The sequence below is a fragment of the Micromys minutus genome, assembly GCF_963924665.1.
Source record: "Micromys minutus genome assembly, chromosome: 17".
In the NCBI taxonomy this organism is placed as follows: Eukaryota; Metazoa; Chordata; class Mammalia; order Rodentia; family Muridae; genus Micromys; species Micromys minutus.
This window is the reverse complement of record NC_137952.1, coordinates 48,066,879-48,092,331: the sequence shown is the minus strand read 5'-3', so window position 1 is coordinate 48,092,331 and position 25,453 is coordinate 48,066,879. Positions and strand designations below refer to the sequence as shown.

The window sequence follows — 25,453 nt, the reverse complement described above, 5'->3', positions numbered from 1 at the left end:
GGAAGAGCTCTTATGCCCAGCTCAGGAGACCCCCAAGAGACCACCAGGAACTCCTGACGCAAGCACATGAGTCTATTCAAGGTGGAGTGTGGGCCACGACACCTTCCTTATGTAACAGGAAGGAGAGTGACCCCCCCCCCCCAGGTGAAGGGGGCTTATAAAGGAACAAAATAAAGGCAAGCAGGGCTTTTCTAAGCCTTGTCATTACATGAAATGGAAAAGGGATGTTGCTGTATTCCCCAGAGCTCAAGTGTGGGGCCATATAACTTCAGCGACAACAGACAGTAACTTTCTGGACAATAACTTAAAACAGAGTTTGGAGGACAAGATGGACTCTTGGTTCTTTTTTTCCCTTCTTCATTGGGCATGTCTCTCTAAGGGCAAGTTAACTTAGAATGGAGTCTTAAGAACAAAATGGAGTTTATTCTGCTACCTTAATCCCTTCAGAGCCACTGATTTCATGAGCTCACACCCTTACATCCTCCTCCTAGCTGCTCCCAGACCCCAAATTCTCTGAATAGTGAATCGCTTCAAATTCACTCAACTCATGGCCCATCCCCACTTGCTATCTTTCCTAATGTTGTGATGTGTCCTTCCACATGTTTCTTTCAACATTAGCCCAAACTAAAGTGAGAAGAGATCTCTTTGAAACATGTCTTAAGTAACTATAAAAGTATCTGTGTTGGCAGTTTGGGTTTGCATGTGGACCAAGGAAAGCGGTTCAGCTTTGCAACAGTATTGGCCATCTACAACAGGGGAATGTATATACTCAAGTGTTACAATTCATGGTGTTCAACTGAAAAAGTGAAACCTATTTCCTAGCATCTAGGAATACTAGTATAGTCTTGTGTTGTCAGAATTTGAAAACTCCCATTGACCATCTTTCTTTTATTTTGTTGCAACTGTGTGGACCTGTGCACAGTCTGATGGCCCTGCTGTCACCATGCACTTGGGAGCCTCTGAATAGAGTAACTACAGATAAAGCAAGAAAAGTCGGGTTTTGCTGTATACAGTAACTGCTTTGTTCACTAGTCTTATGGCTGTCACTGAAGTGTGCAAAACAAAGCAAATTAACTTTCAGGAGTGTTTTCTGCCTGCATGTACTGGGAAATGAGACGTTTGTAAAGACCTTTACTCTGTGCATGAGTGTTGTCTTTTAAGTACCTTACTGCTTGTGTCCTGATGTTTCCTCCTGTTGAATTGTTTCTTAACGGATGTCTGTGCTCTCTCCCTCTCCCGCCCTGGCAGTCTTTTCCCTATAAAAGGACCCATCTGTCTAAGGTAGATTATCCTTTTTACTTACTCATCAGTGACTCAGCTGCATGGACTAGACATGCTTAGCATTTAGAAGTTGTATTTAATTCTGTTTTTTTTTTTTAATACTACAGTGATATTTTGTTTTCCTTCAAATCAAATCTGTTCTCTTCAGTCTAAGTTCAAACACCTAAAATTATATCTAATTTCTAATCATAGTGATAGAGTGAAGAATGCATTTTAAACTTGCTAATCCATAGTAATTAAGGTAATAGGCAAATACATGCTTCAGTGTATGACTTGTACAGAGGAGAAAAGTCATGGAAGTGACTTGTTTTCATTTGATTTCATTAGACTTGAATTTGAGAGACAACAGCGAGAAGAACTTGAAAAGCTAGAAAGTAAAAGGTAAGCACGTGAGACCGTGTTCCCAGCTGTTGTAGTCTGGGTCCCTCTGTTCACATCTTCCTGATCATCTCTGTTTCTGGGCTTCCTGCTTGCTCTTGTCTGTGGTTTACATGTCTAGTGCCCTGAGGTAGTTTCTTCTAAGGGATGAACTTGACTTCATCTTGATATTTTCACAGCAGTTCATCTTCAAATACTTGTGAGAAAAGAGTAATTAATCATCAGTAATTAAACAACTAAGATGTGTTGACGTTTAGCTCCAAATCTTTTTTTAGTGTTCCTTGGGTCTTTAAAAAGTCATGAATCTATAAAGATGAAAAATCAAGCCAGATATGGTGGTACATGCCTTTATTTCCAGCACCCAGGAGGCAGAGACAGGCAGATCTCTGTGAGTTTGAAGCCAGTTTGGTCTACAGAAAGAGTTACAAGAAAAATCTCAAACAGCACAAAAAGAAAGAAAACCAAACCATATTTCTCTAATAACCTATATCTACCTTTTTAATTAAAAAATAGAACTCATTTGCTTTATCTTATATACATATACATGCATACATACATACATACATACATATATGTACACATACACATGTACTATGTGTGTAGTGCTCACAGAACAGGGCACTGGAAGCTGTAGCCCCGGGAGTAGAGTCACACATGTTGATGACCACTCCTGTGTGTACTGAGAACTGAATCCTACTCCTGTAAGAACAGAGGGGCTCTCTGTGCCCTCTCCTGCTGAGCTAAGCTTTCTCTTAGTCTAAGACTTAGCCCTGTGCTCTCCCACTGAGCTGCCTCCCAGGCTTTTAGAAGCTGACCTGGTGACCTAGATTGGCCTGCTGCATCCACCTGACAAGTGCTGGAACAACAGGTGTGTGCACCACCACAGCCAGCACCACTGTCCTTTACACATCTTTACGTTCTCTACAGTTGGTGTTCTCACACCTATAATTGACTTCTGTTATTCTGCACTTACTTTCATTTGGGGATATCTGTATCTGTATCTGTATCTGTATCTGTATCTGTATCTGTATCTGTATCTGTATCTGTGTGTCTGTGTGTCTGTGTCTGTATCTATATCTGTATTTGAATCTGTATCTGTGTGTCTGTCTCTGTGTCATGCCTGTGTCTGTATCTGTGTCTGTGTGTCTGTATCTGTGTCTGTTTCTGTGTGAGTGTCTGTGTCTGTGTGTCTGTATCTGTGTCTGTTTCTGTGTGTGTGTATGTGTGTCTGTGTGTCTGTATCTGTGTTTGTTTCTCTCTCTCTCTCTCTCTCTCTCTCTCTCTCTGTGTGTGTGTGTGTGTGTGTGTGTGTGTGTGTCTGTATCTGTGTCTGTTTCTGTGTGTGTGTGTGTCTGTATCTGTGTCTGTTTCTGTGTGTGTGTCTGTGTGTGTGTGTGTCTGTGTCTGTGTGTCAGTGTCTGTATCTCTGTGGCTGTTTAATTGAGGTATGCTCTAAACTACTGTTTGTTTAATTCAATCTTATTTTCTCTTTTCCCTTGATCTACAGGAAGTAGATCAAGGGTAGGCCATGAAGGAGAAGCTAAAGGTGGAAAGGATCTGAAACATAGTTACCTGTTTTCTAGGATTTGGAATTAAATTGCTCATGGGAATGAGTTTAGTGTCTAGCATCCTACAAATTAGAATTTTGGGGATAAGGAGATGAAGATCCACATCTACTTTTCATTTATTTTGACTTTTTATTCAACCCCCACTGAATTAAAGATGGCAATTTGTTTTAACTTAATGTCATCTTGTAACCGAATGTCTGTTGCACTTTAGTCACTGAGCTGAAGAAAACTAGCCACATTTAAATTTAAATTGGACATGGTGTTTTTCTGGTTCACCTGGGGGAGGGCTTTTAATCGTACCGTATATAACACATTATGCTTCTAGGCTTTACAAAGAAATGATACTAGGATCCACTTCAGGAGGCTATGTAGCTGAAGCACTGGACAAGAAGTAAAATAAAAATGATACAGAATGCTTCTGAAAATATGAAAGAGAAGCACTTTCTTTTCATTTGCTTCAGTGAAAGGTTTGACTTTATGTTGCCTATGTGTCTTCAGAACAATCCAATCAGGGGAAAGTTGGACTGAAGTTATCTAAGCATAGTGATCAAGTAATGACCAATTAGCATTTGTATTTCAGGAAACTCATCGAAGAGATGGAGGAAAAGCAGAAGTCAGACAAGGCAGAGCTAGAGCGAATGCAGCAGGAGGTGGAGACCAGGCGCAAGGAAACGGAGATAGTGCAGCGGCAGATCCGCAAGCAGGAGGAAAGTCTCAAGCGCCGTAGCTTCCACATTGAAAACAAGCTCAAGGACCTGCTGGCTGAGAAGGAAAGGTTTGAGGAAGAGAGGCTTCGGGAGCAGCAGGGACTCGAGCAGCAGAGGAGGCAGGAGGAAGAAAGCTTCTTTCGCATCAGAGAAGAGCTCCGCAGACTCCAGGAGCTCAACGGCCATGAGCAAGCTGAGAAGGGCCAGATCTTCCAGGAGCTGGACCAGCTGCACAAAGAGCAAGATGCCCAGAGTGCCAAGCTGCAGCTGGAGAAAGGGAGGCTGGAGGAGCAAGAGCAGGAGCAGGTGCTGCGGGTGGCACGCCTGGAGGAGCAGCTGCGGGAGAGGCACAACACTCTTCCATTGCTGTGCCCTGGAGAGGCTCGGCGGGCCCAAGAGGAAAAGATGGAACTGGAAGGCATCCGGGAAGCCCTCTTGCAGGCCAAAGAGATGAGAGCAGGAGGGGACTACAGTTGCAGGGATGAACTGGAAAGGGCTCAGCAGTACTTCTTAGAGTTCAAGAGAAGGCAGCTAGTCAAGCTAGCAACCCTGGAGAAAGACCTGGTCCAACAGCAAGCCCTCCTAAGCAAAGAGGTCCAAGAAGAGAAAGAAGCCCTGGAGCACATAAAATGTGAAGCAGGTGAGGAACCAGGCTTGTTGACAAGAGATAATGGCAGCATTCTCTGTGGACTTCAGGATCTAGACAAAATAAAGACTGCAGAGTCCAGGCTACACAGCAAAGAGCACCAGCTACAGGACCTGCTGCAAAATCATTTGCCAGCTCTGCTGGAAGAAAAACAGAGAGTGCTTAACATCCTTGACAGTGGTGCCCTAGGCCTAGACAGCATGCTCTACCACGTAGAGAAAGAAGTGGGAGAAAAGGAAGAGCAGATCACACAGTACCAGGCTAACACTAGCCAGCTGCAACTGCCCCGGGCCACCTTTGAGTTCACAGCTAACATGGCCAGACAGGAAGAGAAGGTGAGAAGAAAGGAAAAGGAAATACTGGAGTTCCAGGAGAAGCAGCAAAGAGCGGCACTGGAACAGGCTGTGGCTACGCTAGAGCAGAGGTGCTCCACCCTGGACCTGAAGATCCAGGAGCAGAGGCAGAAACTCGGCTCTCTCCACAGCAGCGAGTGGTCAGGGCTGCAGGCCAGTCTGGAGGCCAATGGAGAGGCAGTTGAGATGGACCCTGGAAGGTAAGATTGAGGTAGAGGAGCAGGCATAGGGTAGACACCAGCGATTGCTCATTTTCTGCATCTTGTGGGTTTTTTCACTGTCTCTGTAGAGTAATTCTTTTAGACTTCATCTCTCTAATACATAGGCAAAAAACTACAATACAAAAGAAAACACCATTTCAACATAACAAAAGCACTCTTGCTTTTCTACAATAAGCATTCTCTTGTTTTCCTTAAGACCCTGTTTTAGAATTATTGGCCTAAAGTAGAAAAGATATAAACGAAAGAAAAATCCTGGTTCTTCATTAAAATGACCCATGAAATGTACTTTAATTGTTTGACAAGTACGTGATATGGGGAGAGCTTCAGCCTAGATTCCCACCCCTTATCTCCATCCCCTGCCTTGTTCTCTGGCTGTTCCCTGACTTCTTGACTGTTTCCTTAGTGTCTCCTTCCATAATTTGTCCCCTCACTCACCATGTCCTTCTTCACTAGTACTTCCTGTCTTCTCGGTGAGCAGCGATGGCCCCAGTGAGTTCGTGTGTTGTGGATTCCAAGATGGTTTCTACAAACTGAAGAGAACCGAAACCATGGAGATGTCCCAAGTTAAAGTCACCAGTTTAGAGGCAGAACTGTGTACTAAAAACCAGCGAACCAAACCAGCAAGCATATAGCCTCTCAATGATCACATACTCAGTACTGTTTAGGATGTTCTTACAAAGGAAACCAGGAATCAAGCATTCGTTTCATGTTGAAAAAAAGAATATCTACCTTTCTATTCTATTGCCATGATTACAAGAGATATGTAGGCTCTGATAATAAGTAAATATATTAATCTAAGATCATTTTTATGGTACTCTGTAGTCACACTAAGACTCCCAGGGAGGTAAAGGCTACCTTGTGTGTGAACATAACCCAGTTTGCAAAGTGGAAATATACCCTGGTTGACTTGTGTTTTACTACTTTAATGATCTTGGCCACTGATGTCTATTTTCTTCTCAACTGTAAATTATAGATGCCAGCTGATGACATTGTTAGTTATTGGATTGGTGAAGACTAGGCATGTCAAGTCTAGAGACACATCCCAAGGGATGTATTTTAAGCATCATAAGGTTGGTGGGCCAGATATACACTCAACTGATAAATGACTGTTAACAGAACTAAAGATTGCCCAAAGTAGCTCTCTATCTGTAAAATACCAACTCTCTATAATCACTAATTGCTAATTAGTCTATTTATTCTGTTAGTCTGCAGAATCTTTAACATAGGTATGGCTTTCTCAAGGAACTTGTGTTGATACGGTTTTCTTCTACCTTGTGAAGACTGTCTTTCATTGTGCATATCTCGCTGAACTTGCTACTCATGAAGATCTGCCTGCCTCCGATTCTGGAGTGCTAGGATTAGAGGCATACACCACCATGCACTGCCTCTGTTCATAATTCTTAGCTGAAGCCCATATGGGAGGACTTGGAACTCCATACCATCCCACCCATAATCAGCAGAAGGGTGCCTTTTAGCCTTAAGACCCCAGCTTGGCAGGGGCATTGGTATGGTTGTGGAGACAAGGTAAGACCTTCTCAGAAGTGTTAACTGAATCCTCCACCCATCATCTTCCTGAGGAGGTGAAGACAGCTTCTTGTTAAGTGATCTGTTTATCCCATGCATCCCCTTTACAGCCACTCTGGTAATTCCTTGAAGCCAAACAGAAACAAAATAACAATCAAAACTATAATATTATTATTTCAGAGAAGTGGGTTGGAGGTTTAAGGAAATGATTGCAGGTATGTTACATAAATGAAATTGCTGGACACAGCTGTAGCCCCAGGAAATTTAAAGTAGTGGAGGGCATGCTCTCAATTTGTTTCCTGCAGTGTGCAGTAAGAGATAGCCTGAGCTTTTAGCTTGATGTCCCTGACTTTTATCAACCAGCCATTTAGTATTAATACTCTGTAATAGCAGACATGGCTTTGAAATCTCCATGGAAGTGATTCTTGGATGTCAGCAGCCCTCCAGAAACCTTGCAAAGATGCGGTTGGCTTCATGAGTTCTGATGAGATAGACGACACTAATATCTAATTCAGGCTGATGAATTCTGGGCACTTTGCTCTGCCTGCAGTGCTCCAGCAGCTTTCTGCAGGCGTTTTTGCTGCATGCTATTTTCTTTCTGGCTTCTCACAGTTATGCCAGGGCGGCCTGTGCAGCCTGAGTTGGCTCCTTGGGAAACTGCTCAAGTGTGAAATATTGAAGCCATTTGGCACCGGATGAGACAAAACTGCTGTGAACACAGTTTCCCATTGGTTCCTCACCGTCCTGTGAACAGGATAAGCCATGCCACTGCCTTCCTTCCCATGGCTGCTCTGCTAGAAAGCTCTCCTGTCACCACAGGAAAGATACGATGAAAACTGCTAGTCTCACATTTGATCGGTTCTGTTATTAAGTCCTCAAAAATAATGATTATTTTATAGACATGACCCTCCATGGAGAATAATCTCATGTTACTCAAAATATGTTTAAAATTATGTGTGTGTTATCCCCTAGTCTTCCTTTGAAAAATTGATATCGCACCCAAGTAGATGGTACGACCTTTAGACTGTGGTAGTTTATTGCTAGTGGAGACCAGTGACACATAGATAGGAAGTGGCAGATGGGGGACTTGATCTAGGCCTGTGTCTGCCCTGTTGTCAGTGAACCTTCCATGTGGCTGAAATACAAACAGGACAGTTCTTGCAGTATTGCTTTGTGTATTGTCCTATTTGACCCTTACCACCTATATAAATCTCACTGCCCCTTTAGGGTCCCAGTCAAACTTCCATGCTAAGTCATTTGTGCACAGATTTTCTAATGTCTTAGCCTAGAAGAACACCTGTAAGAAACCCCAGCAGGCATCAGAAAGTCTGGTTTATTGCTGCCTTCTGCTTGCATCCTGCCTGCCATTGCTGAGACACTGTTGATACCAAATTTTGATTCTTTGCCATCTGTTTGGCACCTCACACCATTCTTTGTTATTGTTGTTGTTGGTGGTGTTTTTTGAGACAGGGTCTCATGTAACCAACCTATGCTGGCCACAGACCTGCTATATAGCAAAGGATGCTTTATATATGTCCTTGATGCTAATTCTCCCCTCTGAAAGTACTGCATGTTTTGTAAGTGAATGCCCAAGAGGATAAGACCCAAGCTGAGTGGAACAGCTCCTCCTATGGAGCCCCTCCTAACCCTAGAATCTCATCCTTTGAATTAAGACTGTGGCCTTCATGTTCAGGATAAAGCAGTGAAGTTGCTAATGGTGGCACCAGAGGGTTGGCAGCATCAAGATATGTCGCATTTGACACAAGGATCTCTGATTTGGGGAGATTAAGAAAATGAAAGAGATTAGTTGAGCTTACTTGATCCCTCAAGAAGTAGAAATCCAGATCTCATACCTGTCTGTATTCACTGAGTGAGTGGGCTATAATTTTCAGACGCTGAGTCTTATGTTCCTGGAGCTAAATCTGCCAGCATGCCTGACTCCCCAGCCTGATTGTTCAGGGTTCCTGTTCATCTTGGTCAGCTACTCATGTAGTTCAGAGCTTATAAAATGTATAAGTTATCATCTTCAATAATGTCCTTGTTTTAACAATTTGTGACTTATTTTAATTTCTCACGTCACTCAACTTTATTTCCTAGAGCTGTCTCCCTTGACTCCCCTTCTTATCCCCTCTACCTTGGCCAAAGTGTCTTCTTGGGTTTGGTGGAGCAGTCTCTTTGCAGGGATTGGTTTCTGTCCTAGGAGCATCTTCTGTCATTATCTCTAAACACCCACATTGCACCGGCATTTGAATGCTCAGCCCAGAACTACTTTGTATAGATCTTGCCAAGCGGAAGTACTTAACACAATTTTGATATATAGTCCACAGCCAACTCTTGCTGACTCAGTTTAAGGGACTGAAAATCTTGGGTAACTGTCCTAAGGGCTTGCTTACAACAGAATAGAAGTCTTCTTGGCCGAGGGGTCTGAGACTTGGATGCCTAAACTCATGTCCTGTGCCCTCTCATTACTCAGTTTCACCTTATTCCTTGTCTTTTGTGTATGATACCTTTTCTACTAGAAGTAAAAACTCCTTGCACTAGAATTGTTTCTGGCTGTACCCCACCACCAAAACAGTTTCCTATAGAGAATGTGTTTGCCTAATGTTATTCATTAATGGAGTTCTGTGGTTCATATCTTCTTAGGTTAGACCATGAAATTTATCAGCTGAAGCAGAAGATCTGCGAAGTAGATGGTGTTCAGAGGCCTCATCCTGGGAGCTTAGAGGGGAAGGCTTCTCTCTCCAGCTTGCCACCCAGTGCTGAAATCTCTCACCTGGCTCCACTGATGGATGCCAGGTATTCAACATTCAACTGATACCATGCTTTGCTTTGATTCTATAGAATTACATATGATACCCATATTGGCTAGTTTACCTATGGAGTGTTTTATCAAACTCAACAGTAATGCTGTGTCTGAGCTGTCTTCCGTCTTTGTCAGCTGCTGTCTAGCCTATGGCTGAGTGAGTGATTGTGTGGAAAGAAGCAAGGACCTAGGAACTGGTCAGCCAAATCCAAGGAATCGTGCTGCAAATAGTTTATGTGAGATGGTTTGATTAAAATGTACAGAGAAACCAACTCATCCAGAACAAAGTGCTGTAGAGGCTAGGTTGGAAGAACCAGGTTGGAGAATTAACTGAATTGTACCATGGGAGAAATACCTAACTGGACTGTCTTGCAGTCTGGATTTAGGAGCTTGGTGCTTTGTTATTAAATGTGCTCAGAATCTCATGAGCATCCACAGCCTCTTAATATAGGTCTGTGTTTTCCATGCAGCCAGTTTAAAAATGTCTTGTAACTTGAAGAGGTCATCTATGAATGGCCTTGATTCATGGTCAGTTGTACATGATTTTAGATCCAACACTGAACGATAAATATTGCCTTTTATTTTGGTTACTCTAATTAAAATAGTAATGTATTTTCCCTGCAGTTTAGAAAAATGTTTCTTTTTTGGCAAGCAGTATAAAACATGGATAAGATTTTGCAAATATTTACAAATACTTATTTATTTACTTTTAAAAATTATTTTATGTATTTACATTTCAAATGTTATTCTTTTTTCCTGGTTCCCCCTCCCAGAGCCCTCTTCCTCCTTCTATGAGGATGCTCCCCCTCCTACCCATCCACTCCCACCTCAACAGTCTGTCATTTCCCTACACTGGGTAAACAAGCCTTCACAGGACCAAGGGCTTTCTTTTCCTATTCTTGCCAGACAATGCCATCCTCTGCTACATATGTGGCTGGAGGCATGGGTTCCTCCCTGTGTACTCTTTGATTGATGGTTTAGTCCCTGGGAGCTTGGGGGGGGGGTGGTTGATTTTGTTGTTTTTTTACTTACTTTTTTAATGTGTGAAAGCATAAATGCGAAAACAATTGAATTTAAAATAAGCCACATAGTGCTAGGGAAGTAGCACAGTCAGTAAAATAATAGCTTGCAGTCTTCATGATCCAAGATCCTAGAACCCATGTTAAGAATTAAAGCCAGACACAATTCTACCGCCAAGGAGAGGAACAGAGGCGGGTCACTGGCCAGTGAATGCCCTTTCTCAGTAAAGAAGAATATGACACCTGAGGAATGACAACACCCAAGCTTGTCCTCTGTTCTCTACCACACACGTGCCAAACCAAGTGTGAACATGTATATGTATTCAAATACACATATACACATGAATGAATGAGAGGAAGGAGGGAAAGAGGAAGGGAGGAATATAGGGAGGGAAGGAAACACCATGGATCCATCTGTGGACTTGGAGGACACTACCTTATAATTGAGTTAGGATTGCTTTGAGCAATCTGAGCTACTGGAAGGTATATTTACAACATGTCTCTCTTTTCTCCCTTCAGATCTGCTCATATATACCTAATTGTTCTTCAAAATTAAAATCCCCTTTTTAACTAACAGACACCGCATGCATATATGTAGATGCATACATATTCCTAAATATAACTTGTTCAGTCTGTATAATATTACTTGTATGTCTGTTTTCAGTGCTGACTATTTGGCACTGAACAACACATTACTGTGCTGCTTTCTGGAGAAGATTATCTCCCCTCAGCTTCTTAGTTGCCAACAGTTCTTTGTATGGTGTTGAGGCCTTGTGAGCTTTTCCCCATCCATTTTGGTATGTCTATTGGTTTCATCCTTGTTCAGCTCATGTGTCATCAGTTAGGTTCTGATGTTACCGAGAGACACAGTGTCACACGTAACTCCTTCATCTCCTGGCTCTTACAATCCTTTTACTTACCTCTTTCAAAATGTTCCCTGAACCTTATTAGCAGGAGTGCTTTCTAGCTGTATCTTGAAACTGGATCCATAACTCTGAACTTTGATTGCTTGTAGTTTTCTGTAATCTCTGTTGCAAAAAAAAGATTTCTTGATAAGGTGAAGACTACACTTATCTTTGGGTATTATAAGTGTGTAAATATTTAGAATGTAGTTAGGTATTGCATTAGTTTAATAAATTAGTCATTATATATTTTCCTTCCCCCAATAATCATGAGTTCACCAGCTCTGAGTAGTTAGGTATCCAGTACCAGGCATGATTTCCCTCTTCCCAAATGAGTCTTAAGTCCAGTTAGAGAGCTGTTGTTGACCTCCAAGTTATGTGTGCCACTGCTGCACTATTAAAGTTACAGCTCAGTGCTGGGTCACCATTGTGCATAGGCATCATAGCTGGGTAAGCTGCTTGCTTCCCTCCTTAGGAAGTTTGAATGTTGCCTCCTGATACCATGGGAGCTAGTCCTGAGCATCCTTGTCAGTTCCAGCTCAGGGGTTTCTGGGATCTGTTTCATATGGAATTACCTTCCTTCTCCATGGAACAACCAAGGGCAATATAGCAATAAGCTGTATGTTTTGAAAGTCTCTTGGACAGCCCTGGCCAACAACTCACATGAGGGCTTCTTATGTCTGGTGTTGCAGTTTTTGTTAGGCGGCCTTGTTAGGAGCACCATCAGCTCAGTTGAAAAAACTTTAATAAAACTATATGTGTAGATTTGTACACAGAACTATCTGTATTATAGATTTATTTAGGTAAATAGTTAATAGTATGATTATATAGGCCTTTTTCAGACATCTTTATTAATGTTTTCCTACCTACCTCTTTCAGTAGTTAGCTTTTCTCTACTTACCTAAAGAGCCTTTGTTAGCCCCTTGACTGTTTGCTAACCAGAGACTTCAGGGAATACTGTGAGCCGAGAACACTCAACTTCCATGGCTATGACTTGCCTTTGTCCTGCAATGTCTTCCTTCTAGGAAGATCCAGGGAGGGTTTTGACGGAGCAGTTTATTCTCCAATCACTTTCAGTATCCTTTACTCATCAGATTCAGTCTCATTTGGGGAAAGCTCAGAGAGTGAATGCATAACACCATTTTTTTTTAAAGAAAGAAGAAAATAGCTTGGAATCCCACATTTTTATTCATATGGAATAAATACAATTCTTATCATGATTTTAAAGTCCTGATAGGGCTTTGCTTTTTGCTTTACATTTTTCTAAATTGTACATATAAGATAAAAAACATGTTACCTCCCTTTATTTGACTTAGCATGATGATCTCTAGTTCCATTGTGTGTGTGTGTGTGTGTGTGTGTGTGTGTGTGTGTGTGTTGTTGGGAATAAAAGGTCCCCTATTATGCAGAGTACTCTGAAGACATACACAGTGACTAAATGTAGCAGTTAGATACATTCAAAGGTATCTTCGTTTTCCTGGTTTTCAGGATCAGTGCTTACATTGAGGAAGAAGTCCAGAGACGCCTTCATGATTTGCACAGGGTGATGAGTGACGCAAGCCATGCACCTGCTGATGTGATGAAGGTGAGCTACAGGAGCCAGGCCATACAGCCATTACTGCTGCGTAATGAAAACTCAGATATGGAACGCTCCAGAAAGAGAACTAAATGTTGATTGGATGGAGCTGAATAGTGAAAGAGAATTAACCGAAGAGTAGCTTATTTTAAAGTTTTGTAGTTTTCTTAATTTGCTTTGATTCTGTTTTATTTTTCCAAATAAAACCAATTTTTGTAGTAAATAATTTACTTTGTAAGTCATTCCAAGTAGATATATACTTTTCTACTTGAGAAAATATATACTTGTGTAAGTTGATAATGATCAAATGACAGTTCGTTTCTTTTGTTCATTTCTTGCATAAATGAATTTTTACAGAGCAGTGGGTTTTTGTGATACTTTTGTCCATCCACACAAGATAATTTGATTTTGTTACACAATCACCCTCTTTATTCTTGTCCTCTTTGTCTCCATTCACATTCTTTGTATTTCTTCCTGTTCTTATGCTCTGATACTGCTTAGTGTCTATTTTGGTTTGATTTTTTTTCTAAATTGCTCATTTGAAAGAAAAGACTCAACACCTCTCTTTTTGAATCTGGATTGTTTTGTGTAGCATGATGGTCTATTCCATTCATCTCCCTGTAATTGACAGTTTTACTTTCCTTTATGATTGATTGATGGATAGACAGACAGACAGACAGACAGACAGACAGACAGACAGATTGATTATCACACTTTCTTTATCCTTTCTCACACTGATGGGCACCTCTCCAATTTCCTAACTTCCCTGCTGTGAGTAGTGCTGTGTAAATGAGGCCATACGGGCTTCTCTGGCTCTTGGTGATTCTGACTTCTGTGATGTACTCTCTGAAACACTGATATAAGACCTATATGTGTAGATAGTTTTTTTAGTTTTTGGCATTGTCTTACTCAATTCCATAACTTGTAGGCTAAAAAATGTCCTGAGGAAATCTTAATTGTAATTTGCTGCTTAAATTTAACATTAGAAGTTACTGGTTCAGTTTTCTGTCCTGCATATAAATCAATAAGAGACATGTTTACTTTGGGAATATAAATCCTGTGGAAAAGTTGTCATTTTTGAATGATAAGTATGTTTCTTTATCATTTTGTTATCATAAATACTTGTAATGGCATCAAACTTTTCTTCCATGTATGAGCATGGTATAATTTAATACAGAAGGCTTTCCTTTTTCTTCTCAGAGTAATGAGGAACTTCACAATGGTGCCACTCAACGTAAGCTAAAATATGAGGTAAGTAATGATTTCTCTGATTGATAGGGTTGCTTAAATTATGGCATGCTTGTGTGATTAAATTTTCCTAATGTTTAGTTGCATAATTAGAATTTTGAAGTCCCAGTGAGATTAATGGCTAATAGAGAAGGCAAACTATTATATAGACATAAAACTAAAGGGAGTCCTGCAGGCTTTAAACTGTGTTGGCTTTATCTGAATGGCCTGTAGCCATGCCAGGCTTCTCATTAGCAACAGTATCCTTTCCCTTGGTCTACATCGAAAACTCAGAATTACATAATCAGGATCAGATAGGAGGCAGGGGTTGGAAATGAAACGGAGAACTTCTCAGTGTTCTTAAAAACCTGTTCATTTCATCTCTGAGTTGGCAGTGGTACAAAGGAACCACTTGATCAGTCAGCTATCTTGTCTCTCTGGTGGACAGTTGCTATTACAACAAACAATTGGTAAGAAGTCACTTGTGTTTCTTCCACCAAAAGGAATGTCATTCTCATATAGCCCAAGCACTTTTTTTTTATTGCTAGGTGATAGAAATCTTGCCATCAGTATCTATTGTTCATTACTGAACAAGGAGCAAAAGGAGACTGGGTGGTCATAGTGTCTTGGACCACACCCACTTCTCCTGCTAGTCAGCCACTAATATTAGTAACATTAGCCTCCTCTGGACATCTTTTCCCTGTTAGGTAGCTCTGTCAGAGGAAGAAGCTGTCTTATATTCTTTTGTTTGTTTCCATGGCACCTGACAAGTTATAGGCATGCAGCATGCCTTCCTCAGTAAAGGTTTGTAGGTATCAGCAATGGTATCCAATTAGGGAGAAGATGATTAAAGACTCACGTGAAATAACTGGAAGGAAAGAGAGCAGTGTGACCTGGGGGCACGCTTGCCCATAGGGGTTGAACAGCTGACTCTGGCCTCTTAAACGGAGTCGAAAGTCTGGGGGTGGACTTCAGGGAAAATGCAATCATAGACCAAGAAATGGATACTGTGGATTAATCCTACTCCATGTGCTTCTATCAAAATACCCGGTGATTTGTTAGACTGTGTAACGTGGAAATTGATGTTCTATATGTGAATCAACCCCTCTGCTCTTAAATCATATATCAATCAACACAAATGACTCAGGCCTTCTATCTCACCTCTCAGTTAATCTACTCCAATGAAACCAATGACTATGCGACTTGCCATGTGCAAGAGAATTCCAGAAAGACATAGCACACCCCCATCTCAACCTCTTTTGACATCCTGAACAGAAAGGGCAGCCTTGGTCTACACGGTGTGTTATCCCACTTCTGCCCAAAGATGCCGCTGACTCTCCCGGTGTCCTTAGCGAAGAGAGTGAGGTGTGTCCGAGCAGCCAGAGGAGCCATCGCATGCTACAGAACACTTCACTCTCCACAGCCTTCTCCATGGCCTCCCAAGAGAGAATGGTTCTGTCCTCAGGAGCTGAGGTGTGGAAGAATATTGGAGACAAATTTTGTTACTCTGCGAGTTCTGGCCCCCTTGAACCAAACTGTGCTCATCTTCCTGAATTTACTTTCCTTAACAAAAGGAACTCCAGAGATGCACAGAATTCTCAGAGCGAGTCAGAAAATACCAGTGGGTTGATGACTCATGGAGAGAAACAAAGCTGGGGAATTGAGTCCAGCTGTACATTGTTGCAACACATGTCCCAGCAAGCGCCAGTGAACAGAGGAAGCCAGCAAGCTATGCAAAGCAGGGTGCTGTGCTTTGTTCTCTCTGAAAGCACTTCTCAAAGGGAGCATCCCACTGGCAGCTGTCCTCAGAGCGTAGCAGCTTCCACATTGAGTTGTGAGCAGCAAAAGGAGGAGGACTCAGATGGTAAAAACACTAGTGTTCTAGCTCCCCTAGTCAGTATCAAGACAGAAGCAAAGAGGCAACTGGGATATTTTTACCATAAATTCTCGGACCTGTATAAAGACACCAGTGGCCACCTGATACAGGCTGGAACGAAAGTCATGATCCAAGCCAAGCATGTTGGGAGTATGTGTGACCCAGGTGGGCTGTCCTCCCAGGTGACAACCTTCATCAGAGGCCTGCCATTACTGGAGCACTTACCCCAGCACCTGCCCTTGAGGTCCTTCATGCTGCCTTCAGGTCCCCGTCCTCCTCCTGAAACTCGGATTGGAAGCTTCAGCAGTGAAGATGAAGGAAGCCCAAACTCAGCCAAGAGCACAGTACCTCACAGGAACTTGGCCTTCACATCTACAGGCTCACCAAATTCCTGGACAAATTCAGTTTCCTGTCTTGACTATGAAGATGCTGGGAAGGTCATTGCCTTTAAGCAGACGCTTGTATCTTTCCCAGGACAAATGTTGAGGCTTCAAGAGTCCCCTCTTTCAGATGTCCTCCAGCACATGGCTTGTTCGTTCCCAGAGCCTGTGGATATAGTGAGTGCTGTCAGGGGCATTTACTGGCTGGCAGTTGCTAACTGCTCCCAGCCTGAGCCCCGAGCCGCATGCTTGCTCCTGCTGCCCTCAGCTCTGTGTGCTCTGGTACTGGCAGACAACCACCCAAGCTCCCTGAGCCTCTTTCATGTCCTCCCCCTCACTGCACTGCAGGAGATTCAGGTCGGATTTGGTGGGCAGAACATTCGATTCCTAGGTTCCACAGAGGACCTCTTGCTTACTGTGCTCACTTACAACAAGAGCCTGAGTCAGCAGCTCTGCCGGGACCTGCTGGGTGTGCTAATGGCTGGGCCTGAAGCTGCTGCCTACACGAATCACCCTTTGCTGCATCAGGATCTGGTTCAGCTTTCTCTTGATTTGAAAGCAGAAATCCCTGTTTTAGCTTTGGAAAATGGAGTTCGGTTGTCTTCCAATTTCCAGACAACCTTGGTAGACATAGTCTACTTTCTTCATGGAAATATGGAGGCCAGTGTCCCTTCTCTGGCAGAAGTTCAGTTACTGCTCTATACCACAGTCAGATTGGAAAGTGAGGCCGGTTGTACCGCCTGCCGATCATTCATCCTTCTAAACACCCACGTAGCACTGCTGAGGGAGGATCACGTGTTTTACCCCCACACCGGCTCTCTAAACACACTTCCTCCACATGGGCGATTTGATGTGATCATGTGCCGAGCTCTGAGTGAATTCAGATGTGTCATAGTTCCAGAAAAGGACAAAGTGTCAAAGATAGAGCTGGTCTTCCTAAGGAAACATGGGCTTCCCTTGAACAGAGGATGTGGTCTATCTGAGCAGAGTCAAGTTGCCTGGAGTACCCAGATGGTCACCCCATTGTGTCATGAGAATGGACAGGATCAGACACTTGACATCTGGAAACTCACTTTCAATTCTCAGGATGAGGCTCTTTGGCTGATCTCATACTTAACAAGACTCTGGGGAGAAGACTTGTAGAGATAACGGGCAGTTTCTTTTAGACCATCAATAAAATGAACATTAGGATATTAGTCAAGATAATATGAATATCTCAGTGTACTTAACTGAATGGAGGGAAAGCAGGACTCTGAAATTGAAAGTGTAAATATTTTGAATAAAGCAAAGTGAAAATAGCTTATAGCAGAGAGCTGGAAAAATATCTTTATTGCCACCTGCTTCATTGTCTGGAAACTCAGATTGTAAATTTGGATCTGCCAAAGTTATTGGTGCAGTGATTAAGCCTTCCGATGGCTTGGCCTAGTTGTCTGTTTATGGTGTAGTGGCCTGGAGTCTGCTGGTGCCTGCTGGTATCCAGTGGACTAACTTAGCTGCCTGGAAAGGTGCGCAGTCTGGCAGAGGTCTCCATGGAGACGCTCCGTGCTGCCCATGGTAGCACAGCTGGGTGGTAGAGTGCGTCACTGCTTCCTGCGTCACTGCTTCCTGCAGCTTCCTCAGTCCACACTCTGAACCTCTGCAGTCTGATCCTGGAAGTGCCGTTTGTCTTGTCGCAACATTTTACGGCTTATTTCTGCTGTCTTGTCAAATCATGGTTGCCGTGGATGACATTCAGCACTCTACTGTGGCTTCCATCTTTTTTTTCCCTTGACTAGCTGTGACTCAGGTCTGCTCAGCCTGAGGTGAGTTTGCAGCTATCCAGGCTTGGTTCATTCTTCATTTACTTCTGTGTGGCAATCCCATGAGCAGTCAGGAAGCATGCTTCAAGTTAGTGTGTACTGTCCAGTACCTGCCATTGCTCTCCTTTCTCTTGAATGCCTGTCCATGAAATCCCAGGGTCTCAGAATCAAGGGAAGAAATGCCTCTTTTCTCCATTTACCCACCTTCCTCTGTCAGCTGGACACAGGCTCAGCACACTCTGTCTAGTTTAGTGAGTCTCTGATTCCATTAAACCACCAATTTCAGCTTTGGCTTGGAAAGGCCTTTCTTTCTGTTCTATTCACTTTTGGATAATGTTCAGTATAAGTGTGAGCTCTTTATTTCTGTCACTCGCTGATGATGGGGATGAAGTCAAAACCTAACCCGCCTAGAAACTTGCCATCTGCTTTTTGTCAGAATTGCCAACAGAGTGGACGAGCTCTTGGAGTATCTCCACATTTTCATGTTTCCTCTGCTTAGATTCTCGGAAAATGAATAGCAAAACACAGAAGTGGAGAATATGTTGTGACCTACCAATCTTGTCTTCTGTGGACCTGTGGGTTATTGTTTTCATGGGAACTCTTATTTGGAGATGGGAGTGTGCTTTTGTTACTGCCAACACCCCCTTCCTTGATAAACACATACCTCATTGTCTAACATCCAAAGATGTTTAACTGTATAGAAAACATTGTGAAAATTACTACATCGACTTGACCCCGACTTTAACTATAGATCTATCTTGGAGAAAAAATTTTATGAAAATCCCATTATAGTCTTCTAAAAGTTCAATACTATTTTTTCTATTTTTCATGTTTCAGCTAATGTAATTTGCATTACTTTTTCTTAAATAGTTCCATGACTCTTTTGTCATACATGTTTGATTAAACAAACAAATAAACAGAATTAAGTCATGAAGAACTGAGAATAAAATTGAAGATGCTAACAGAGGGTTTTAATGATCAGGAACAGGCAGCAGTGCAAAAGTTATCTGTCATTTTAACAGACTGTCTACCTCAAACAGAGACCTCCATAATTCTACCATGCTATAAAATAATGGCCTTTAGGGTTTGTCTTAGTTGGGGTTTCTATTACTGCAATGAAAACACCATGACAAAAAAAGCAAGTTGAGGAGGAAAGGGTTTATTCAGATTGTACTTCCAGATGGTCGTCTATCATTGGAGGAAGTCAGGACAGAAACTTAAGCAGGGCTTGAACCTGAATATAGGAGCTGATGTAACGGCCATGTAGAGGTGTTGCTTACTGGCTTGCTTCACATGGCTTGTTCAGCCTGCTTTCTTAGAGAACACAGGACGACCAGCCCAGGGATGGCACTGCCCACAGTGGTTGGTGCCCTCCACCATTGATCACTAATTGAGAAAATGCCTTATAACTGAATCTCATGGAGACAGTTCCTCAACTGAGGCTTCTTCCTCTCTGATGACTCCAGCTTGTGTCAAGTTGAAACCCAAGCTAACCAGTTCCAGGTTTGTGTGTGTTTGTTTGTTTTGTTTCTCCCTATGTGGAACATGCAGTAAACAGAAGCATCATGTATATAGAATCATGCTATCTGTTGTCATGTTTTGAGTGTGATGTACGGCGTATAGCCTCAATAGTAGCGCACTCTGTTCAGATCTAGTAAGTCTTTCTTGTGACCCTTCTTGTCACATCTCTCACCTATGCACAGATTTTATCTTGCACTAAAATGTGGCTGATGGGAGTGAGAGTTTGTTTGATATGCTCCATACAGGAGGAACCAAGATTGTCGTAATTAGTCCAGAAGCCTGTGGGGTAGACTTGTTCTAGTAACCACCATGGCACCCTGTCTCAGCAGTCCTTAGCCTCTGACAGGTCCTCCTGTTTATCTCAGACCAGGTGTGAGATGGTTCAAGGTAACAACTCAGTGGGAAGGAGTTTCTCAGCCAGCTTTATACATACTTGGTGCTATGGCGTTTTGAGTTGTTGGAATAAAGTCATAAACACTTGCATTGTGGACTCTTGGATATATTCTGGACATTACCTCTTTGAGGACTTGAAAGGGAAATTTCATCTGAATTTGATTAAAACTCATCTTGCTCACAATTGTCTGTTTGAGACTTGTACTTGGCAGAATGAATTTATTTAGATTTTGTTGTAAAACATCTTAAAATAGTTGGTTTCTTAACTCTGATCTCTTAGAAAATATCCACATTTTCCTTTGGAAGGGCACACTTAAACTTTTCAGCAGAATAATTACAGTACATGTCTCTCACTTTTTTTTTTTTTTTTTTTTTTTTTTTTTTTTTTTTGCAGATGACATACATGATAAATAGATCTGAACCTCCTTTATTAATGGTTCACTGATGGCCAGGTTGTTTTACTGTATTGCCTAGTTTCTAGTGAGGTCATTTTATTAATGTAGTTATCCAGTCTACAGTGTGTGCACCCTAAGCATCTTTATTCTTCAAACTGTATGTTATGAAAAATGTCTTATCCATCCATTGTTGCCAAGTACGAAATAACTCTTAAAGTCTCAGTGGTCGAGGAAAGACAAAACGACTTTTAGAAGTGGCTCTGCTGAAGTTTACTGATCCTTCTGAGCTAGGTTCATGAGCCACACATGCTTCATTTTGAGTGCTGTACTACAGGAATAGTGATCATTATGGAGGTGATAGAAGCACCCAAGAGCAGCCATGCCAGCCTCTGTGGCATCATTACCTACTTACCACTCCTGAGATATGTTCCATCTTTGATCTGCCTCAGCAAAGCACACTATCTGCAGTGGAACAAAGCAAGTGTATCCTGTAGGTTGCCTTGTGTCACAGCCCTCGAGTGGATAGTTGTCTTTCAACTACAAGTTTCCATACAACAGTTTTCAGTCCTTCCACTCTTCCACAACAGCTTCCAAAGCCCCATGATCCAATCTGCTCAGGATGCCCCTTTGTCATTTTCAAAAGCTCCTTTATAATGAAGGCAACCAAATGCTCTAGTTGATGAAAAGGAACCAGTGTCTATTGTCTGTCATTTCTCTGGCCCTTGTTTGGTTAAAACTCTCTATTACCCAAGTGGTTTACAATGATAAAAATTCCAGGTACCCTGTGTAACATGGCTTTCAAAATGTAGAGCTGTTGCACATGGTTGGTTGGATGTCTTTTATCCTTGAAATAAGACGCACCTGGAAAAGAGAATCTATCGTTGTTCTTCACTACATATTTGGGCATTTGAACCAATAGGGATTGTTAGAGCATGCCTCCTAAGCCTTTGTAGATGATGTGATGTTAAGACAAGGCTCCTTCCTGACATAGGGAGGCCTCTACAGTGATTGTAAACCTGTGTTGGCCTTTTGTCATGCTCTTACTGTTCTACCTGCTCACACACTTTATTCCCATCTTGTTGCAGCCTTCCTTCTACTCAACAGTGGAACAGAGTGGTCTTTGCCAGGGCTTCCCCCTTTTCAAACTGCTGGGGCATAGCAAGATGACTGCTTTGTAGCAGCACCAGCTAAAGCTCAGCCTGACATGTGAAATTTTAGAAAAGGAAGAATTATGTGAGATGCTGGGAAGAGAGACAGGAGGATTGGAAATTCTGATTTAAATTGTAACCGGGTTTAATTTGATTTAAAAGGGGGAAACCCAAAGACCCCAATGTGGCTGTATTTTTTAAGCAAAGCTTAGTTATGGTCTCCAGGAGATTACGTGACAGTTCGTAGGGCTGACCTTGTCTTGGTCAAGCGTGAACTGAATTTAACCATCTGCTACATAATTGGTAATTAGAAGAATGTTGATGACTCTCCGTGGAATTGGGCCATTCAGTGCCCTTGTGTAGCCTCAGTGAGCTGGGCCACTTCCTCTTTACTTCCTCAGAATGCCTCTTCTGAAGGAGGTACCCTGAGCAGTAAGAGGAAATGTAAATGGAGCCTGAGTTCAGCTTTGTCTTTTCCCTGAGGACATGACTACACATCCCTCCCTCCTCCTGCATCCCTCCCCTCATCCCTTACACCTCTAGTCCTCAGTTTCCCTTCAGAAAAGGGCAGGTCTCCCAGGATATCAACTAAACATGTCATATCAAGTTGCAATGAGATTAGGCACCTCCCCTCATGTTAAGGCTGGATAGTGCAACCCAATAGGAGGAAAGGAGTCCGCAAAGCAGGCAAAAGCATCAGAAACACCCTTCCACCCCGTTAGGAGTCCCACACTAACAACAAGCTACACAAAGAAAAATATACAAATGGCCCAGGTCAGACTCATACAGGTTCCTCAATTGTCTGTTTAGTCTCTGTGAGCCCCTTTGAGTCCAGGTTTACTGGTTCTGTGGGTTCTCATGTGGTGTCCCTTACCCCTCTGGCTCCTATAATCCCACACCCCTGCTCCAGTAGGATTCGCTGGACTCCTTCAGCGCTTGGCTGTGGGTCTCTATGTCTGTTTCCATTGGTTGCTAGATGAGTTCTCTCTGATGACAGCTAAGTTAGGTGCCAGTCAATAAGTATAGTAGACTATTACTCATTGACTTTGGTTTTTGCCAGTTGTGTGTGGTTCTGTTTAGGCCTAGGTCTCTGGGCCATCCAGCCTCTCTCTGGTTTCTGGTCCAGGCAATGTCAGAGTTGGGATCCCTCTTGTGGCATGGGTTTTAAGCTGGACCAGTCAGGGGCTACCCACTTCCACAAGTTCTGTGGTATCTTTCCCCTAGTTCATTGTGCGGGCAGGACAAATTGTAGGTCAAAGGTTCTGTGGTCCAGCTGGTCTCCGAATCCTTCAGTGGAAGTCTTGCCTAGTTGTAGGAGTTGGCTGGTTCAGGCTCTGTATTCCCATTGCTAGGAGTCCTAGCTAGGGTCATCCTAATAGATCCCTGGGAGTTTCCATTGCACTAGGTTTTTACCTTGCCCCTGAATTGCCCCCTTCCAGTTCTTGGAACTGGAACAGTCTGTTCCAGTTCTCTTCTCCATCCTTCCCCCACTTGATTCCTCCTGTTCCCGCCCCCTAGTCCACCACAGCATTTATTTATTCACTCTCCACGTAATCCCCATTGATCCCACCTAGCTACTTAGCCTCTGTGGATCGGGCCCAATTTTTAAAAAATATTATATTTATACACAAGATAATATTTCATTAAATACAAAGATATTTAATTTTTAAAGATAATACCTCGTACATATCAACATATAATACAAGTTATTAATTGCATAGCCATTCCTGATTCTTTATTTCTAAGTGGAGCCATTCCACAGTACATTTTAAGGTTCCTGTATCATCTCCCGTATTTACTCGCATTGAATTTGCTGTTTTCTAGTAGGATGACTTCGTATCTCACTACCTCTTGTGCTGATGTGGCCCTGGCTTCCCTGTTGAGCCTAAGAGTCTTGGCCACTGTAGAAAGCATGACTGACTCCAAAGTAAGCAATGCCATGATACTGAAAAGCACTCACAAACTATGCATTGCAGTGTGATTTAGCATGTATTCCCATGTCTAGGGCAAAAGTAGGTATTCAGAATGCAGCCACATATAAATCAAGCATACATTTATGAATATTACATTAATTTGTCTTACTGTCTAAGACATATTTTAGGAAAATGTTAAGGACCTTTCACAACTGTATCTGAGAACTGTATGTTTCTCATGGAATTGACTTCATAAAGTAATTTTAGAAAAAACTACCCTGTAGCAATGACTAGGTAGAAGCATGTTCATTTTTTAATTTTTCTCTATATAGTATGTGTCTGCTCGGACATCTTCAGATCTTATCTGTTTTTGACAAGACCAGGTACAGTCAAGGAGGTATGGTCATAAACCCTTACTTCTGTATGCTCATTACTAATGCTTCACGTGAAATCAGCAAGGTGGATACTGGAAACTGTATGCAGGGATGACAGTACGTCTCCCCTTCAGCTGAGAAATGAGGAGAGGAGCGTTTGTCTTCCCAGCCAAGATTCTGTTGTGCCTCACTGTCTCCTGGTTGACCAGTCGTCTAGTCTGAATGTCAGAAACCATTGATCAAGGTGCAGGTGTAGAAACAGGATCCATGACCAAAAGAGTTTATTTCATCTTAAAACGTGTACTTCATTATTCAAGAAATTCAGGGCAGGAACTCAAGTCAGGCTGACAGAACCTAGAGGCAGAGACCATGGAGGAGTGCTGCTTACTGGCTTGCTCCATGCCGCTCCATCGGACTGCTTTTTTAGAGCATCCAGGACCATCAGCCCGGTGGTCGTACTACCCACAGTGAGTTAGGCCCTCCCACATCAATCATCAATCAAGAAAATTCACCAGGGGTTTGCCCACAGGCCAGATATGCTTGGGGCATTTTCTTGATTGAGAGTCCTTCTTCTCAGCTGGCCTTCACTTATGTCAAGCCGACATGACAACTAGCCAGCACCGTGTACTAGGATGATGTGAGCCCTGTAGGGTCCAGCTGATCTGCATAATGCATCCCCACTCTGCTCATACACCTAGGAACAGTGTCAAGCACCAGACAGACGTCTTGCTGTGTATTTTTCTTTTAATTTCTCTCAGAGAATGTGTGACCTGTGTCTCAATATCTTGCTTGTTTGAGGAAGTGATTTCACAGCAGCATTCTTAGAAGTGGAAAAGGAAAGTGGTCATAGGACAGACTGTGTACCAGACTAGAGGTTGCAGCTCTACCTCATTTTGAAACTTGAACTGGAAAAAGAAAAAACTAAGTGTCACAGTAGAGTAAGGGGCACCAGACTCCTGGCCAACAGTATTAGCAGTTGTGAGTTAATGCTTGCAATTTTATAGTAGAGTTCCTGTCTGCCAGGGTTTAACCAGCACAGGCATTTCTCAGCCTACACATGGGCTCACAGCCTACACGTTGGCACAACCATGTACTTCATGTGACATAGAAGAGTTAAAGGGAAACAAAGCAGGAAACTCATGGCCAAATATGGCATACACAGGTGAGAGCTAATCAGTAAACATGTTCTTATAAACAGACCAACTAAATTCTTTTTTTTCCTTTGGTTCTCGTTTTCATCTTTAACTGTGTAACATGTCAGGGAAGAAATTTAGGAATGGACTGTCAGTGAATTGATGTGATTAGCAGAGCATTTCTGTTTTGGTTTTTGACATTAATGACAGCTAATTAGAAATGCCATGTGGCAAACAATGGTTCTTGTTCTGGGTGACCAACTACTAGGGAAAAATCATGATGCTGTAAAAAGGCTTTGACAACTTCAAACACTGC

General features: G+C 42.5%; 1 protein-coding gene across 2 annotated transcripts in view; it reads left to right on the top strand.

The window, feature by feature from the left end:
• Window positions 1-25,453, top strand: part of KIF16B (kinesin family member 16B) — a 249,667-nt gene that overhangs the window by 151,919 nt on the left and 72,295 nt on the right. The window contains exons 18-23 of one of the 2 annotated variants that reach the window (XM_080931298.1): window positions 1,249-1,281; window positions 1,609-1,662; window positions 3,808-5,133; window positions 9,322-9,474; window positions 12,891-12,987; window positions 14,179-14,229. In XM_080931298.1, the coding sequence (XP_080787424.1) occupies window positions 1,249-1,281; window positions 1,609-1,662; window positions 3,808-5,133; window positions 9,322-9,474; window positions 12,891-12,987; window positions 14,179-14,229 (1,714 nt within the window). The remainder of the gene's footprint in view (window positions 1-1,248; window positions 1,282-1,608; window positions 1,663-3,807; window positions 5,134-9,321; window positions 9,475-12,890; window positions 12,988-14,178; window positions 14,230-25,453) is intronic. The other variant, XM_080931299.1, reaches the window with a different exon arrangement.